Source organism: Hemitrygon akajei, chromosome 6 (assembly GCF_048418815.1).
Source record: "Hemitrygon akajei chromosome 6, sHemAka1.3, whole genome shotgun sequence".
NCBI classification, from domain to species: Eukaryota; Metazoa; Chordata; class Chondrichthyes; order Myliobatiformes; family Dasyatidae; genus Hemitrygon; species Hemitrygon akajei.
Genome location: NC_133129.1, coordinates 22,261,326 through 22,280,155, shown reverse-complemented (window position 1 = coordinate 22,280,155; position 18,830 = coordinate 22,261,326). Strand labels below are relative to the sequence as shown.

General features: G+C 48.6%; 1 protein-coding gene across 5 annotated transcripts in view; it reads left to right on the top strand.

Annotated features, from left to right (window-relative positions):
• Positions 1-18,830, top strand: part of LOC140728905 (succinyl-CoA:3-ketoacid coenzyme A transferase 1, mitochondrial-like) — a 69,816-nt gene that overhangs the window by 33,812 nt on the left and 17,174 nt on the right. For 4 of the 5 annotated variants that reach the window (XR_012099205.1, XR_012099203.1, XR_012099204.1 and 1 more), the window contains exons 11-15: positions 468-516; positions 2,653-2,725; positions 3,648-3,723; positions 16,773-16,862; positions 17,882-17,962. Coding sequence is in view for 2 of the 5 variants with exons in the window: in XM_073047990.1 (XP_072904091.1) it covers positions 468-516; positions 2,653-2,725; positions 3,648-3,723; positions 16,773-16,862; positions 17,882-17,962 (369 nt within the window). In the remaining 3 variants the exon portion in view is untranslated. Of the gene's footprint in view, positions 1-467; positions 517-2,652; positions 2,726-3,647; positions 3,724-16,269; positions 16,321-16,772; positions 16,863-17,881; positions 17,963-18,830 lie in introns of those variants that run through there. The other variant, XM_073047992.1, reaches the window with a different exon arrangement.

Below are 18,830 nucleotides of genomic sequence, written 5' to 3'. Positions count from 1 at the left end.
GTGAGGACCCTGCTCCCATCCCAGGAGCCCAGCACCCTTTCCCCTGCTCTGTTTCTCCACCCTCCACCCTCCAGTACCCAAATAGACAGACTTGCTTCTACCCCTCCTGGGCCATGCCATATGAAACAATGATTTATTCTTCCCCCCCCCACCGGTCCATCCCTCTCGCCTGTGTCCTGGGCTGGCAGTCTGTTCCTCTGCTCCGCCCCCCTCAGTAATCAGTCTCAGAATGATCTGTCACTCTCTCTGATTAAACCTCTCCGCAGTGAAGCAGCTCCCCTGTTCAGATCTGGGAAATCTCCCCAATACCTTCCTTGCAGTGAGGACCCTGTCCGGTGTCCACCGCGTTGTCCCACCCTCCCCAGGCTGGTGACTGGTGCTGGAAGGATGTCGTTTGGGATTTGAGCAAAGGTGCTGTGAGGGAATGTGCTGTAGTTTAACTCTTGCTGTCTCCATTCCCTTGCCAGGGTCCATATCCACTGGAGGGAGAGCAAGACGCAGACCTGATTAACGCAGGTGAGACTTACTGAGGGCTGCAGATCTCTTCCCCTCCCCTCACCCAGGCCTGTGGGGAGTTACCCACCACCCCGTGCACTGCGGAGGGAGGGGATGAGGTGGGTCTGTGGCCTCTGGTTGGGTTCTCCTGGGGAAGCTAATTCAGTCCCAGTGTCCCTGGGGTTCTTGGCTGTGTCCCGCTTGGTGGGGCAATAATATCAGCACCGCACTCCGGAGTGAAGGTTCGCGAATTCGAATCCAAGTCGGGTTGAGCGTCGAGCTGGCAACTCGGCCTCGTAAAACGAGAATAACTTGCTAAGGAAACACCGTCGTGACGGTGCCCCGATAACTCCACTGCCGAGTTAAGGGCGATTCTTCTAGTTGTCAGTCTGGTGATGGCACTGAACTATGTTGCCCCCTGTAACTAGCAGGGGCAAGATCTGGCTTCACTCTGTCCATGGCCCCACACCTGCAGGCTGGCCAGAACGTGGCTGATCAACTCTCCTTGTCCGTGCTGAACATGCTGATAAAGCTAATCCCATCATCTGGTTTCAATGAATAATTGCCCCCTCTCCCTGTAAGGTCCAACAGTGTAGTAGACTTTCACAGACCAAACCAAAATGAAGACAAAAGAACATTCTTTAAGATATAGGAGCAGAAGTAGGCCATTAAGCCCATCGAGTCTGCTCTGCCATTTAATCATGGGTTGATCCAATTCTTCCGGTCATTCCCACTCCCCTGCCTCCTCCCCATACCCTTTGATGCCCTGGCTAATCAAGAACCTAAAGTTTCAAGACAAGTCAGGGAAATGATAATCGAGAAGCACAAATCTGGGGAAGGGTACAAGCCCATCTCAAAGGCACTGAATGTGCTGTCCCTTGTGTCCCTTGGAGCTCAGTGCAGTCCATCGTGGAAAAGACACACTGCCTGGGTCAGGCTGTCCCTCCAAACTCATTCACAGAGAAGAATGAATGGCGCTTGTAAGAGAGGCTACTGTGACGCCACTAGTCACTCTGAGTGAGCTGCTGAAGTCAGTGGCTGTAACTGGACATGAAGTTCATGCTCCATGGGCTCCAAGGCCTTGTGCAAAGAGGGTATTTATGGAGGAGTGGCAAGGAAGAAGGCCTGGCTCTAAAAAACATATCCTTGTCTGTAAAGCATCAGTGAGAAGATACTGTAACAAAGTGGAAGAACATCTTGTGGTCAGACGAGACTAAAGTGGAACTTTCTGGCCTCAACACTAAGCAGTTCGTGTGGTGTAAATTTAATACTGTGCATCAGCCAGATAACGCCATCCCTACCGTAAAGTGTAGTGGAGGTGGCATCATGGTGCAAGGATGCTTTTCAGCAGCAGGGACGGGAAATCCGGTCAGGATCAATGGGAAGGTGAATGCTGCTATATGAGACTCTGGATAAAAACCTGCTAGCCTCTGCCAGAAAGCTTAAACTGAGGAGGAAGTCTGTCTTTCAGCAGGACAATGGCCCAAAGCACACTGCCAGAGGCTTCAAATGAAGGAAGTAGATGTCCCTGAGTGGTCTAGTCAGAGTTCGGACCTCAGCCCAATCGAACATATCTGGCAAGACCTCAACATTGCTGTCTACCTCCACTCCCCAACTAACCTGGCACAGCTTGAGCAATTTTACAAGGAGGGATGCTAGTAAAGAGTTGTTCTAAAAGACTGCTGGCTTTAATAGCTATCAGAGGTGGTTCAACTAAGTACTGACCAAAGAGCACTGAATACTTTTGAACTGCTGACATTTCTCTTTATGAATGTTTAGTTTTTCATGCTTTACAGTTTTCCTTGTTTTTTTGGGCTCAACTGTGTGTGTGGGGGGGGGGGGGAAGAGAGGGGGAGGAGCATGTGATTTGCAAAAAAAAAATCTGTTAAATTGATCAAAATCCCTGGTTGTAATACTCATTATTGTGAGCAAAGGGTTGGGGTTGAATACAAGGCACTGTAGATCTGACTGTATTAAACCACTGCAGAACACTACTGGAACCTCAGCCCACAATGGGTTCTCTGACAGCCCTTCCTCATTATCAACAACTCCATCAATTATCGTGTCAAACCCAGCCCACCTTGTTTCTGCACAAATCACTTGGACTTGAGGGGAGTGTTGCAGGAAATTGTGTGAATGTCTGTTTCCTACTCTTAGGTAAAGAAACGGTGACTGTGCTGCCTGGGGCATCCTTCTTCTCCAGTGATGAGTCATTTGCCATGATCCGTGGGTAGGTACTGCTGGAGAGGGGGGTAGGGTGTTCGGTGGCAGAGGCTTGGGGGCGGAGAGGAGATGGCTGTAGCCAGAGCAACACCTATTACAGTGAGCAGACCACTGTTCAGTCTGGAGGTCAGTGAGGTCCAAGGGTGGAGATGTCCAGGCCAGTCAGTGAGGAACCAGGGTCTTCGCTGTAGGCCCACTTGCCCAACTTAGGGGGCCTGGACCCTTCCTCAGTGAATCAAAGCAAGGTTTCTGGGTCAGACGATCTGAATCTGACATTTGCTGTGAAATTTTGTTCTTTTGCCTAGAAAATAGAGAGGTAGTATTCAGGGAGTCATTGTCCATTAAGACATCTGATGGTGGAGGGAAATAAACTTTTCCTAAAATGCTGAGTGTGTGTCTTCAGGCTGCTGTACGTCCTCAGTCATGACAGTCCTTCATGATAAATGCTGTTACTGTAAGGCACCACATTCTGAAGATGCCCATGATTCCAGGTTAGACTAGTGCATAACAATTTATTTTTTTCACCCAAAGAGTGGTCCATGCGTGGAACAAGCTGGCTGAGGCAGGTACATTAAATATTTAAAAGATGCGTGGATAGGAAAGGTTTCCAGAGATGTGGGCCAAGTGCAGGCGAATGGGCCTGGCACTGGTGGTCAGTATGCATTATTTGGGCCGAAGGGCCTGTTTCTGTGCCCTGCTTCTCTGTGATAGGGCCATTGCATCTGGGGGTGTGTAACAAGACAGTGAAGAGGGCTCCCACTGACCCTTCCCTGGGAGAGTATGAATGATTCCCTGGCTCTGTTGATGCAGACAGTCTTTGTGTGTAGTTTTTCCTTGACTTTATTGTATTTCTGTGCTCTGCTCTGAATGTCTGCAGGCAAATGGGGCTGTGTATGTACTCTGACCGTTGACTGGTTTTGTTATTGCAGGGGTCACGTGAACATGACGATGCTTGGCGGAATGCAGGTGTCCAAGTACGGTGATCTGGCCAACTGGATGATTCCGGTAAGTCTCCACTCTCTCCTGCTGGGGTGTGAAACCTCTCTGAGCCGGTTGGAATCAAAGCTGGGCAGAGCGTGGGTCGGGGGAGTGGCTGTGCTGGGGTTTACGTTGGTCTCATTTTATGTTGGTGTTCAGACAGGCAGTGTGTAGTGACCTGGCACACTGACCATTGGTGTGGGGGGGGAGGGGGGGCTGTGGTGAATTGTGAAGAGATGCCAGCTGGTATTCCTGAGTGGAGAACAATCACAATCAGATTTTATTGTCACTGATATCCAGTATGTCGGAAAATTTACTGTCTTGCAGCAGTAGAGTGCAGTACATTTTTAAAAAACACATTATAAATTACAATAGTTAACGTACAGTGGATTCTGGCTAATTGGACTATTAGCTAATCAGGGCAGCCACTTTATTGTGACAATTCTTAAAGAAAAAATAACTACCGTAGATTCCGGATTTTAAGCCGCTACTTTTTTCCCACATTTTGAACAGCTTTGAACTTTGCGGCCAATAATCCGAAGCGGCTAATGCATGGTTTTTTTTCATGCCGCCTCGTAAACATTTTGCCTCATAACAGTAGACCAATAAAATTGATGAGTAGTTCACAGAGGTCCAATGAAATTGTACGATAAATCAAGCGCACTTTCACAATTAAATTATTGTAAATCAGTCATTTGTACTCACCCTCATCAACATGGAAAACACTCGAAGCATTGTGCTGCCTACTTAGTTTATAATATTTTCGCTTAGTAATTCATTTTCTAGTTAAAGTTAGAAGAGTTTTAACTACGGTATATTTGTTTTCTGTACTACATCGCGGGATGCTATGACGTCACACCCGGTTTCGCGGTGTCTTGTGGGAAAATGCCGGTTTGCGATAAACGGAAAGGAGGGGGGGAGCGCATTACGCGAGCGGCTTTGGATCTGAGCGAACGCTGCTTTTAAATGCCGTTTGCGATAAACGGAAAGGAGGGGGGGAGCGCATTACGCGAGCGGCTTTGGATCTGAGCGAACGCTGCTTTTAAATGCCGTTTGCGATAAACGGAAAGGAGGGGGGAGCGCATTACGCGAGCGGCTTTGGATCTGAGCGAACGCTGCTTTTAAGTTAAAGGTGATCAATAACTTTTCCTGGTAGGCTGCAATATATATATTTTTTTACCAGTCGTTAGGAGATATTGGAATGTTGTTCAGTAAAGAAGTATACGCAACGTATATTTAAAAGTAGCCGCGTACGGGCACGGTTCGAAAAAAAGCATTTGCAATATGTATTTGTTTTTGTTACCATATGGATTTAATTAAAAGTTAAAAAAATCCTCACGTGTAATATCTTTCTGTGTAAATATCTCATATTACAACGTGGGACACCTGCGGCCGAAAATCCGGTGCGGCCTAAAATCCGATGCGGCCTTTACAATTAAAAAATTGATTTTATTTCTAAAATTAGAGCCAGCGGCTTTTAATCAGGTGCGCTCTGTAGTCCGGAATCTACGGTAATCAAAAAAATAGCTGGGATTCCCTTTGTTTATTTGGGACAGCATGCCTCTTAATTGGGACAGGAGTCTGTTGCTGAACAGTTTCTAACCATCCTAGGTCACGTCCACTTGTGTGGCTGTAAAAGCTGATTTATACTTGTGCGTAAGGGCTACGCCGTAGCCCTGATTTTCACTTCTGCATAGACTGTACGCTGTAGTGAGCATGCGTTGGCTTGTGCCAAAACCCTAGTTGGCGGTGGGGTTTCTATGCCACTGAGTTTCTTTGTGAGAGACATGGTCGAGGAAATGCATTTCAAACATTTTCGCCTGTCAATTTGATGATTTGGTTCATCTATTTTGCATCGGTGTACAGACACGGTGGAGAAGAAGCAACCGGAAATGCGATGCTACCAAGCGGACCAATCACAGTTGTTGTGGTCTGTGTCGCTGCGACGCATGAATTACTTTTTTGGGGAGGTGCACGTCACCGTACGGCGTAGGGTACGCGGTACCTCTGGTGTAGATGCTACTCACAAGTATAAATCAGCCTTTAGACGCTACACTGCTTGGAGCAAACGGTTTGTAAATAATATCAGTTGTGTGTGTTTGTGTTCAGAAAGCAGTGATTTTTGTCACTGATGGTGAGAGATGAGCAGAAAGACAATTCCAAACTGTCGCTGACTCAGGCTTCAAGCAGTCAGGCTTGGAGATGCCAGAAATGTCCAGGAGTGAAAATGAAACAATTTAACCTCTTCAAATTAGGAACTATGAAGAATTTGAAGGTATCAACAATCATTTTGAATGTTACAATGAAAATGAAGATTTGGACGATGCAACTGTCACAGACGTATGAAGGCAGTCCATTATCCACACAAGGTGTCTGTGCTGATTTTGTTGATTTACAGTCAATTAAAAGAATACAGCAGCGTACACTGAATGAATTCCCCTGTCAATAACTATCAGTAATCAAAACAGTTTTATAGTAATGTGTAGATCACCCAATAATAACAGGGATATCGAGGAGCAGATAGAAAAACGGATCCTGGAAAGGTGTAATAATAATAGAGTTGTCGTGATGGGAGATTTTAATTTCCCAAATATCGACTGGCATCTCCCTAAAGCAAGGGGTTTAGATGAGGTAGAGTTTGTTAGGTGTGTTCAGGAAGGTTTCTTGACACAATATGTAGATAAGCCTACAAGAGGAGAGGCTGTACTTGATTTGGTATTGGGAAATGAACCTGGTCAGGTGTCAGATCTCTCAGTGGGAGAGCATTTTGGGGATAGTGATCATAATTCTATCTCCTTTACAATAGCATTGGAGAGAGAGATAGGAACAGGTAAGTTAGAAAAGCGTTTAATTGGAGTAAAGGGAATTATGAGGCTATCAGGCAAGGAATTCGAGGCTTAGATTGGAAACAGATGGTCTCAGGGAAAAGTATGGAAGAAATGTGGCAAATATTCAGGGGATATTTGTGTAGAGTTCTGTATAGGTACGTTTCAATAAGACAGGGAAATTATGGTAGGGTACAGGAACCGTGGTGTAGAAAGGCTGTAATAAATCTAGTCAAGGAGAAAAGAAAAGCTTACAAAAGGTTTAGAGAGCTAGGTAATGTTAGAGATCTAGAAGATTATAAGGCTAATAGGAAGGAGCTTAAGAAGGAAATGAGGAGAGCCAGAAGGGGCCATGAGAAGGCCTTGGCAGGCAGATTTAAGGAAAACCCCAAGGCATTCTACAAGTATGTGAAGAGCAAGAGGATAAGATGTGAAAGAATAGGACCTATCAAGTGTGACAGTGGGAAAGTGTGTATGGAACCAGAGGAAATAGCAGAGGTACTTAATGAATACTTCAGTATTCATTATGGAAAAGGATCTTGGTGATTGCAGTGATGACTTGCAGCAGACTGAAAAGCTTGAGCATGTAGATATTAAGGAAGAGGATGTGCTGGAGCTTTTGGAAAGCATCAAGTTGGATAAGTGGCAGGGACCGGATGAAATGTACCCCAGGCTACTGTGGGAGGCGAGAGAGGAGATTGCTGAGCCTCTGGCGATGATCTTTTCATCATCAATGGGGACGGGAGAGGTTCCGGAGGATTGGAGGGCTGCGGATGTTGTTCCTTTATTCAAGAAATGCAGTAGATGTAGCCCAGGAAATTATAGACCAGTGAGTCTTATCTCAGTGGTAGGTAAATTGATGGAGAGGATCCTGAGAGGCAGGATTTATGAACATTTGGAGAGGTATAATATGATTACGAGTAGCCAGCATGGCTTTGTCAAGGGCAGGTCGTGCCTTACGAGCCTGATTGAATTTTTTGAGGATGTGACTAAATACATTGATGAAGGAAGAACAGTAGATGTGTGTATGGATTTTAGCAAGGCATCTGATAAGCATGCAAAGCTTATTGAGAAAGTAAGGAGGCATGGGATCCAAGGGGACATTGCTTTGTGGATCCAGAACTGGCTAGCCCACAGAAGGCAAAGAGTGGTTGTAGATGGGTCATATTCTGCATGGAGGTCGGTAACCAGTGGAGTGCCTCAGGGATCTGTTCTGCAACCCTTACTCTTTGTGATTTTTATAAATGAACTGGATGAAGAACTGGAGGGATGGGCTAGTAAGTTTGCTGATGACACAAAGGTTGGAGGTGTTGTGGATAGTGTGGAGGGCTGTCAGAGGTTACAGTGGGACATTGATAGGATGCAAAACTGGGCTGAGAAGTGGCAGATGGAGTTCAACCCAGATAAGTGTGAAGTGGTTCATTTTGGTAAGTCAAATATGATGGCAGAATATACCGTAGATTCCGGACTACAGAGCGCACCTGATTAAAAGCCGCTGGCTCTAATTTTAGAAATAAAATCAATTTTTTAATTGTAGAGGCCGCACCGGATTTTCGGCCGCAGGTGTCCCACGTTGTAATATGAGATATTTACACAGAAAGATATTACACGGGAGGATTTTTTAACTTTTAATTAAATCCATATGGTAACAAACAAGTATATATTGCAAATGCTTTTTTTTGAACCGTGCCTGTAATACGGCTACTTTTAAATATACATACGTATCGGTAACACAAATTACGTTGCATATACTTTTTTACTGAACAGCACGAACAACATTCCAATATCTCCTAGCGACTGGTAAAAATATATATACTGCAGCCTACCAGGAAAAGTTATTGATCGCCTTTAACTTAAAAGCAGCGTTTTCGCTCGGGTCTGATGAGCTCGCGTAACGCGATCGGGTCTAATCGGGTCTGATGTGCTCGGGTCTGACGCGCTCGCGTAATGCCCCCACCTTCCCGTATATCGCAAACCGGTATCCCACAAGACGCGGCGAAACCGGGTGTGACGTCATAGCATCCCGGGATGTAGTACAGAAAACAAATATAGTGAAAACACTTCTAACTTTAACTAACAAATGAATTACTAAGCGAAAATATTATAAACTAAATAACTGCCATAAAGGCAGCACAATGCTTTTCTTCGAGTGTTTTCCATGTTGATGAGGGTGAGTACAAATGACTGATTTACAATAATTTAATTGTGAAAGTGCGCTTGATTTATCGTACAATTTCATTGGACCTCTGTGAACTACTCATCAATTTTATTGGTCTACTGTTACGAGGCAAAATGTTTACGAGGCGGCATGAAAAAAAAACCATGTATTAGCCGCTCTGGATTAAAGGCCGCAGAGTTCAAAGCTGTTCAAAATGTGGGAAAAAAGTAGCGGCTTATAATCCGGAATCTATGGTAGTATTAATGGTAAGACTCGGCAGTGTGGAGGATCAGGGGGATCTTGGGGTCAGAGTCCATAGGACACTCAAAGCAGCTGCGCAGGTTGACTCTGTAGTTAAGAAGGCATATGGTGCATTGGCCTTCATCAATCATGGGATTGAATTTAGGAGCCGAGAGGTAATGTTGCAGCTATATAGGACCCTGGTCAGACCCTACTTGGAGTACTGTGCTCAGTTCGGGTCGCCTCACTACAGGAAGGACGTGGAAACCATAGAAAGGGTGCAGAAAAGATTTACAAGGACGTTGCCTGGATTGGGGAGCATGCCTTATGAAAATAGGTTGAGTGAACTCGGCCTTTTCTCCTTGGAGCGAAGGAGGATGAGGTGACATGATAGAGGTGTATAAGATGATGAGAGGCATTGATTGTGTGGATAGTCAGAGGCTATTTCCAGGGCTGAAATGGTTGCCACAAGAGGACACAGATTTAAGGTGCTGGGGAGTAGGTACAGAGGAGATGTCAGGGGTAAGTTTTTTTTTTTACTCAGAGTGGTGAATGCGTGGAATGGGTTACCGGCAACGGTGGTGGAGGCGGATACTATAGGGTCTTTTAAGAAGCTTTTAGATAGGTCTAGTAATTTCTAAGGTAGGGACATGTTTGGCACAAATTTGTGGGCTGAAAGGCCTGTGTTGCGCTGTAGGTTTTTTTATGTTTCTATGTATTAGTGTTCTGTTTTTTTCTGTATTTCATTTAAGTACATAATTTGTTCCTCAGTTAAATAGTAGTTTGTCTTTTTATACTTTAACTACTTCCTTGAAACTTCAGCCAACTGGGACAGCTGCTTAATTGGGCTAAAAGCTCCTGGTGTCTCAACTAACTAGAATCCACTGTACATAAAGTGTACAGTAATTACAATAAGGAATATATACTGGGCTTTACAATAAGGAATGTATTCTTCAAAAGCAACCTGAGCTATGGATCTAATCCTGCACGCCACAGTATACTGGAGTTTATCGTCCAGTACGGTGAGGTAGAGGTACAATGAAAAACCTGCAGGACTGTCACAGGACATTGGGACAGACAACACACAGAATATAAGTTGCACAAACCCTGTCCGTACGGTGGCCAAGGACAGACTGTGCAACACAATGACATGATCAAAGTGCATCGCAGTGTTCCATTCTGTTTGGAATCAGAATTAAATTTATTATCACTGACATTTGTGGCAGCAGTGCAGTGTAGTTGATAACATTTCTATACATTATAAAAATAAATGAATAATGTCGATAGCAAGGAGTAACGAGGTTGGTTCAGTGGCTGTTCTGAAACCTGATGGTGCGGGTAGGATCAGAACCATTCAGGAAACTTCTGGAACCTGATTGTTATAGGGACTGTACCAGAAACTGGCTGGAGATTTGAGACGGGAGAGGTGAATTGTACCTGAAACTGGCCAGACAGGGGAGACGGGAAAGGTGAATTGTACCTGAAACTGGCCAGACAGGGGAGACGGGAAAGGTGAATTGTACCTGAAACTGGCCAGGCAGGTGAGACGGGAGAGGTGAATTGTACCTGAAACTGGCCAGGCAGGTGAGACGGGAGAGGTGAATTGTACCTGAAACTGGCCAGACAGGTGAGACGGGAGAGGTGAATTGTACCTGAAACTGGCCAGGCAGGTGAGACGGGAAAGGTGAATTGTACCTGAAACTGGCCAGCCAGGTGAGATGGGGAAGGTGAATTGTACCTGAAACAGGTCAGACAGAGGAAAGCACAGGCTGTTTCACACAGTGACGGTGAGGCTGTGTTAGTGATAGGTGTTTAGACTCTGGTTTGCGTTAAGATTATCGGATATGGGCAAATGCTTCAGACAAACAGTTCCAGTTAGATCTGTGCATTCGATCAGGCAGACAATCCAGGTTAGTTACAGTGAGACACAGAACAAGAAGAAATACTCCAAGGGAACACTTTGTCTGCAAACATTGCACTGTGGCAGGAACTGGATCCAGAAGGGATGTTGGAGGATTAATCCCGTTGGAAGCGGTACAGACTGTGGAAGGATCCCCAGTTTCTGGCTGGCCTGTGACCCACTTCACCTCCCCGTTCTCACAGACTGGCACCAACAGTCTGCCCGCCATCAAGGATCTATATACAGAAAGGTGTTGGAAAAGGGCCAGTGCTAGTATGAAAGATCCCATCCACCCTACTCATGGACTGTCCCACTCCCTTCAGGGAAGAGGCTGTGTAGCAACCACACCAGGAACACCAGCCTGAAAAACAATCACTTTTCCCCAGCAGTGAGGCTGATCAACACCTCCACCCACTAACCCCCCCCCCCCTCCACACCTCCAACCACCCCTACTTTATCATTTCCTGTCAGTCCCCTTGTGTACAGACACTCCTGTGCCTCGGGTCACTTCACTTTATACAGTCAATCTGCGCACAACCCTCTCACCGGGGCTCGTACACCAACTCGGCTCGCTAGCCAAGTCTGCCAACAGCCACGTGACCCAGCAGTGTAAAGGTCACCTTTCCTGAGCAATACCCGTCTAGGGTCGGTATGATTTGGGGTTCAACTAAACAGGAACATCAGGATGTTCTGATTAATGGAACCTCGATTCGAGTGAGTGCTGCGTAAGTACTGGCCATACACAATTATCGGTAGCCCAGAAATGACAGGTCGTACACCAGCGTAAAATCATAAAGGAAGTATACTTACCAATTTTCAACTTTATCAAACAGTTAACAGAAAGAAAGAAGAGCTAATTACAGTTCAACCAGTGGAAATATGCACATAAATGTTGGAGCTCGTTTCTGTAGTCACTGTGTATCACTTCACTCACAGCACTGAATTCTCATTGCCAACCACAGGGAGAACTTCCCTTCTTAGAATCCTCCGACTCACAAAGCACTCCTTGGATTAGGGCCTCCCCTTCAGATGGGACCCTCCAGGTGTCTTCTCTCTGCATCTCCCACCAAAAGACCAGGGATCAGACTACTGTCCTCTGGAAATCTGTCCTGCCCAGCACTCTCAGATGTTCCACTGTGCAGAAAGTTATGGCACATACCAAGACAACCCCGAGTGGCTGACACCGCGTTCCTGAGTTGGACAACATGGCTCCTAATCTTTAGCTGAAGCTAAAACACTCTTACTAGCAGAACACATTGCTTATGTAGCAAACAGCTGCAATGAAAATACCTCACAGCTTGGCAGTAGGAATCTTAACCAGGGTACGTTTATAAATAAGCTATCTTGTGTGTTTATCTTATTTTACTTTTTTTTGGTGTGCTGCACCGGATCTGGAATAACAATAATTTCAATCAGAAGCAACAGAAGATCTGCAGATGCTGGAAATCTGAGCAACACACCCAAAATGCCGGAGGAACTCAGCAGGGCGGGCAGCACCCATGGAAAAGAGTACAGTCAGAGTTTCGGGCCGAGACCCTCTGCAGGGCTGGAAAAAAGAAAAGATGAGGGGTCAGAGTAAGTAGGTTGGGGAGGGAAGGAGAAACAGAAGGTGGTAGGTGAAATTGGGAGGGAGGAAGGGTGAAGTAAAGAGCTGGAAATTTGATGGTGGAGGAGATACGGGGCTGGAGATGGGGGAATCTTATAGGAGAGGCCGAGGAAGAAAAAGCGGGAGGAGCACCAGAGGGAGGTGATGGGCAGGCAAGGAGATAAGGTGAGAGAGGGAAAAGGGAATGCGGAATGGTGAAGGGGGGGGGGCGTGTTACCAGAAGTTTGAGAAATCAGTGTTCATGCCATCAGGTTGGAGGCTACCCAGACAGAATATAAGGTGGTGTTCCTCCAACCGGAGTGTGGCCTCATCACGACAGTAAAGATCGCCCTGGATTGATAGACCGGAATGGGAACGGAAAGTGGAGTTAAAATAGATGGCCACTGGGAGATCCTGCTTTTCCTAGTATGCGGAACATAAGGGTCTTGCCAATATACAGGAAGCCACACTGGGAGCACCGGACAGAGTATATGACCCCACCAGACTCTCGGATAAGTGTCGTCTCACTGTTTAGTAGTGAGGGACGAGGTGTAGCACTTGTTCCACTTGCAAGGGTAAGTGCCAGGAGGGAGATCAGTGGGGAGGGATGAATGGACAAGGGAGTCGCATAGGGAGCGATTCCCTGCAGAGTTTTTGGGGGGGGGGGGTGGGGGAAGATGTGATGGGATCCAGTTGGAGATGGTGGAAGTTGCAGAGAGTTGTGTGCTGGATGTGGAGGTTGGTGGGGAGGTAGGTGAGGACAAGAGGAACCCTATCCCTGGTAGGGTGGCGGGAGATGGGGTGAGAGCAGACATGAGTGACGTGGAGGAGATGCGTTTGAGGGCAGTGTTGATGATGGAGAAAGGGAAGCCCCTTTCTTTGAAAAAAGAATTCCTTCGTTCTGGAATGAGAGCAGGTGAAGTGGAGTTGGTGGCATTGACAGAAGGGGATGGTGTTTTTACAAATAACAGGGTGGGGAGAGTTCTAGTCCAGGTAGCTGTGAGAGTCTGTGGATATCAGTGGATAAGCTGTCTCCAGAGATAGACAGTGAGATCAAGAAAGGGGAGGGAGGTATTGCAAATGGACCAGCTAAATTTGAGGACAGGGTGGAAGTTGGAGGCAAAGTTGGTGAAATCGAGAAGCTCCACATGGTTTTAAGAAACAGTACCAAACAGTTGTCAATGTACGAAAAGTTGGAGTGTGATAGCAGTGTAGACTGTTTCATGTAGCTGACAAAAAGGCAGGCATAGCTGGGCCATGCACCTTATATTCTGTCTGGGTAGCCTCCAACCTGATGCCATAAACATCAATTTCTCAAACTTCTGTTATTGCCCCCACCCCCGCTACCCCCTTTTCCCCCTTTCATCTTATCTCTTTACCTGCCCATCACCTCCCTCTGGTGTTCCTCCCCCCTTTTCTTTCTTCCAAGGCCTTCTGTCCTCTCCAATCAGATTCCCCCTTCTCCACTCTGTATCTCTTTCGCCAATCAATTTCCCCACTCTTTACTTCACCCTTACCCCCCCCACCACAGTTTCACCTATCACCTTGTGCTTCTTCCTCCACACCCCCCCACCTTTGTACTCTGACTCCTCACCTTTTGTTTTCCTCCAGCCCTGGTGAAGGGTCTCAGCCTGAAACGTCAGCTGTTAGCTCTTTCCTGACCTGCTGAGTTCTGTGTGTGTCCGTGTGTCCATTATTTCATCTCCTTTACACTTGTGTATTGGAAATGACATTAAACAACCTTGAATCTTGAACTTGAAGTTGGTGTGAAGCGATCACCCCATGAGAGGCATGGAGCCGCCCCTCCCCTCCCCGGTCAGTGTGCTCGTCCTGCCCAGTGGGTGTGCGTGCATCTGGCTGACGTTCCCCCGGTCGGTGTGCTCGTCCTGCCCAGTGGGTGTGCGTGCATCTGGCTGACGTTCCCCCGGTCAGTGTACTCGTCCTGCCCAGTGGGTGTGCGTGCATCTGGCTGACGTTCCCCCGGTCACTGTGCTCGTCCTGCCCAGTGGGTGTGCGTGCATCTGGCTGACGTTCCCCCGGTCAGTGTGCTCGTCCTGCCCAGTGGGTGTGCGTGCATCTGGCTGACGTCCCCCCCGGTCACTCTGCTCGTCCTGCCCAGTGGGTGTGCGTGCATCTGGCTGACGTTCCCCCGGTCAGTGTGCTCGTCCTGCCCAGTGGGTGTGCGTGCATCTGGCTGACGTCCCCCCCGGTCACTGTGCTCGTCCTGCCCAGTGGGTGTGCGTGCATTTGGCTGACGTCCCCTTTCTGCTGCAGTACAGTCTCTGCGGGTCACACTCTCCCTCCTGCCGCAATGTTGGCACCCCTTCCAGGTATTGTTCCATGAGAAAAGGTTTATTTTTAGTTCCTGTCACGCCCCTGTATCGAGAGCACGGGGGCAGTTACCAGCCCACTGCATCTGATTTCTGAAACGACATCTGCACTACCTCACTATTTTCTTCTCTTTTTGCACGACTTAGTTTTTATTAATATGTGCTGCAATGTTCCACTGCTGCAAAACAATGAATTTCACAACATATGCCAGAGAAATTGAACCAGTTTCTGATGTGGAGAACATCACAGCTCAATGCAGGCCTGTTGGCCCACAACCTTCTAACCCATCTAACCCTTCCCTCCATTTTACTATCATCCCAGTGTCCTTAATCTCCCTCTCCCACCACCCCGGCACTGGGTTCCTGTCCTTAATCTCCCTCTCCCACCACCCCGGCACTGGGTTCCTGTCCTTAATCTCCCTCTCCCACCACCCCGGCACTGGGTTCCTGTCCTTAATCTCCCTCTCCCACCACCCCGGCACTGGGTTCCTGTCCTTAATCTCCCTCTCCCACCACCCCGGCACTGGGTTCCTGTCCTTAATCTCCCTCTCCCACCACCCCGGCACTGGGTTCCTGTCCTTAATCTCCCTCTCCCACCACCCCGGCACTGGGTTCCTGTCCTTAATCTCCCTCTCCCACCACCCCGGCACTGGGTTCCTGTCCTTAATCTCCCTCTCCCACCACCCCTGGCACTGGGTTCCTGTCCTTAATCTCCCTCTCCCACCACCCCTGGCACTGGGTTCCTGTCCTTAATCTCCCTCTCCCACCACCCCGGCACTGGGTTCCTGTCCTTAATCTCCCTCTCCCACCACCCCTGGCACTGGGTTCCTGTCCTTAATCTCCCTCTACCATCACCCCGGCACTGGGTTCCTGTCCTTAATCTCCCTCTCCCACCACCCCGGCACTGGGTTCCTGTCCTTAATCTCCCTCTCCCACCACCCCGGCACTGGGTTCCTGTCCTTAATCTCCCTCTCCCACCACCCCGGCACTGGGTTCCTGTCCTTAATCTCCCTCTCCCACCACCCCTGGCACTGGGTTCCTGTCCTTAATCTCCCTCTCCCATCACCCCGGCACTGGGTTCCTGTCCTTAATCTCCCTCTCCCACCACCCTGGCACTGGGTTCCTGTCCTTAATCTCCTTCTCCCACCACCCCTGGCACTGGGTTCCTGTCCTTAATCTCCCTCTCCCACCACCCCGGCACTGGGTTCCTGTCCTTAATCTCCCTCTCCCACCACCCCGGCACTGGGTTCCTGTCCTTAATCTCCCTCTCCCACCACCCCGGCACTGGGTTCCTGTCCTTAATCTCCCTCTCCCACCACCCCGGCACTGGGTTCCTGTCCTTAATCTCCCTCTCCCACCACCCCTGGCACTGGGTTCCTGTCCTTAATCTCCCTCTCCCACCACCCCTGACACTGGGTTCCTGTCCTTAATCTCCCTCTCCCACCACCCCGGCACTCCTTCCATGTACTCACCACTGTCAGTGCTAATAAAAAGAAAACTTGCCTCTGACATCCTGCACCCCCTTTCTGTTACAGGGGAAGATGGTGAAGGGAATGGGTGGACTGGGCTAACGTGTCCCTTTCTGTTACAGGGGAAGATGGTGAAGGGAATGGGTGGACTGGGCTAACGTGTCCCTTTCTGTTACAGGGGAAGATGGTGAAGGGAGTGGGTGGACAGGGCTAACGTGTCCCTTTCTGTTACAGGGGAAGATGGTGAAGGGAATGGGTGGACAGGGCTAACGTGTCCCTTTCTGTTACAGGGGAAGATGGTGAAGGGAATGGGTGGACAGGGCTAACGTGTCCCTTTCTGTTACGGGGAAGATGGTGAAGGGAATGGGTGGACAGGGCTAACGTGTCCCTTTCTGTTACAGGGGAAGATGGTGAAGGGAATGGGTGGACAGGGCTAACGTGTCCCTTTCTGTTACAGGGGAAGATGGTGAAGGGAATGGGTGGACAGGGCTAACGTGTCCCTTTCTGTTACAGGGGAAGATGGTGAAGGGAATGGGTGGACAGGGCTGACGTGTCCCTTTCTGTTACAGGGGAAGATGGTGAAGGGAATGGGTGGGGCGATGGACCTGGTGGCCAGCGCCGACACCAAGGTGGTGGTTACCATGGAGCACACCGCGAAGGTGAGAGCAGAGAGTCCGTCGAGCCTGTGCCTCACTGCGCCTGAGCCCATTCGGTCACCGCTGGCCAGCCTGTAAAACACTGCAGTAGAGAAACAGGCCCTTTGGCCCATCCAGTCCATGCTGTACTGTTGTTCTGCCTGGTCCCTTTGACCCGCATCTGGACCATAGCCCTCCCATCCAATCCAGTGCACCGCATTATCGTCCGGATCTCTAATACGGATGGTTATATTTTATATTGGGCGGTCACTGCCATGCTGTTACACGCCCCCTCCCGCGGGTGCACGTGTGTTTCCTCTCACGTTCCAAAGACGTACCAGTTAGTCGGTTAATCGGTTGTTGTAAATGGTACTATCATTAGGATGGGGTTAAATGGGTGAATTGCTGGATAGCACGGTTCAGAGAGCCTGAAGGGCCTGCTCCGCACTCGTATCTCTAAGTAAATGTCTGTCGAGCCACTGAACGTGACGGGGGGGGTGTCAGAATTGTACCCACCAGGTATCTGTGGTGCTCACTTGTGCTGATGCTGTCATAGACTGCAGACAAGATCAAGATATACCCATAGAGACAGGCCCTTTGGTCCATCTCATTCATGCTGACCAATACGTCCCATTCAAGGTGTATCATTTGCCAGCCTTTGGCCCTTAGCCTTCAAACCCTTCGCGGTCCGCAGACCTGTCCGGGCACCTTTGAAGATGTTTTTGTGTCTGCCTCAACCGCTTCGGCAGCTCAGTCCGCAGAGATACTGCCCATTGTGGGTGCAGAGGGTGTGTGTCCGTTGGGGTGTGGGTGGGGAGAGATTTAAAAAAAAGAATCAGTTACCCCTCAGATTCCTGTTAAGTCTCTCCCTTTCCCCCTCTAATTTCTGCTTTGTGCCCTTCAGGCTGGCTGTCTACCCCTCAGGGCTTGGCCAGCCTGTGCTCTGGTGGTGCTGGACAACGATGTCCCCCTCCCCTCTTGGCTGTCTGCTGTAGAACAGGATTCCCAGTGACTGCCAACTAACAACACGGTCTGTCTCACAGGGTGGAGTTCACAAGATCCTGGAGAAGTGTACGTTACCTCTCACCGGCAAGCGCTGCGTCAACCGCATCATCACAGAGAAGGTGCGTCAGACTCCACGGGGATGTGGACGGCAGTGCTTTCAGCACTGGAGGAGGAGAAGGCCTGTAACTGGGGAAGGTGCTGTCCAGTGATAGTGCAGGGCTGGTGATAGATTGATTTGGAAATCTGGTATGCAACATGGTAGTGTGGCACCTCACGTAACGCTTTATAGCGCTAGTGATCATGGTTCAGTTCTGTAAGGAGTTCATGCGTTTTCCCCACAACCACCTGGTTTTCCTCCGGGTGCTCTGGTTTCCTCTCATGTTTCAAAGATGTTGAGGTTGTCATAGCCTGGGGAGGTGGTGGGGACAATAATCCCAATGGTGTGTGGCTCAAGTAGTCTCAGGCAACCAAGTCCAACTTGTGTCTGGCTTAGCTACGAAACCTAGTGGGACCTTTCCCTGCTGATAGGAGAAAGGATAAAGGCAGGTTAATGATGTCTTAAAACCGCCCACTTTGGTTAGATGGGCCTCGTCAGCTATGCTTGGCAGTTCATCCAGGGGAAGGGTGTACCTCCCAGGGTATAGACACGAGATGTAGTCATAAAGGCTGGGGAGGTACCAGATGAGGTATAGACACGAGATTCTGCAGGTGCTGGAGATCCAGAGCAACACACACAAAATGTGGGCTGAACTCAGCAGGTCAGGCACTGTCAATGGAGATAAATAAATTGTTGATATTTCAGGCTGAGAATCCTTCATCAGGACTGAGAAGGAAGAGAGGAAAACAAAGTGGGGGGAGGAGTACAAACTAACACGTAATGAGTGAGTCCAATTTGAGGAGGGTATGTAGGGCAGGGGGTAGTGGTGAGGAGCCAGGAGGGTAATGGGACTCAGAGTATGGGTAGGAGAGTGGCTGTATGATTGTGAG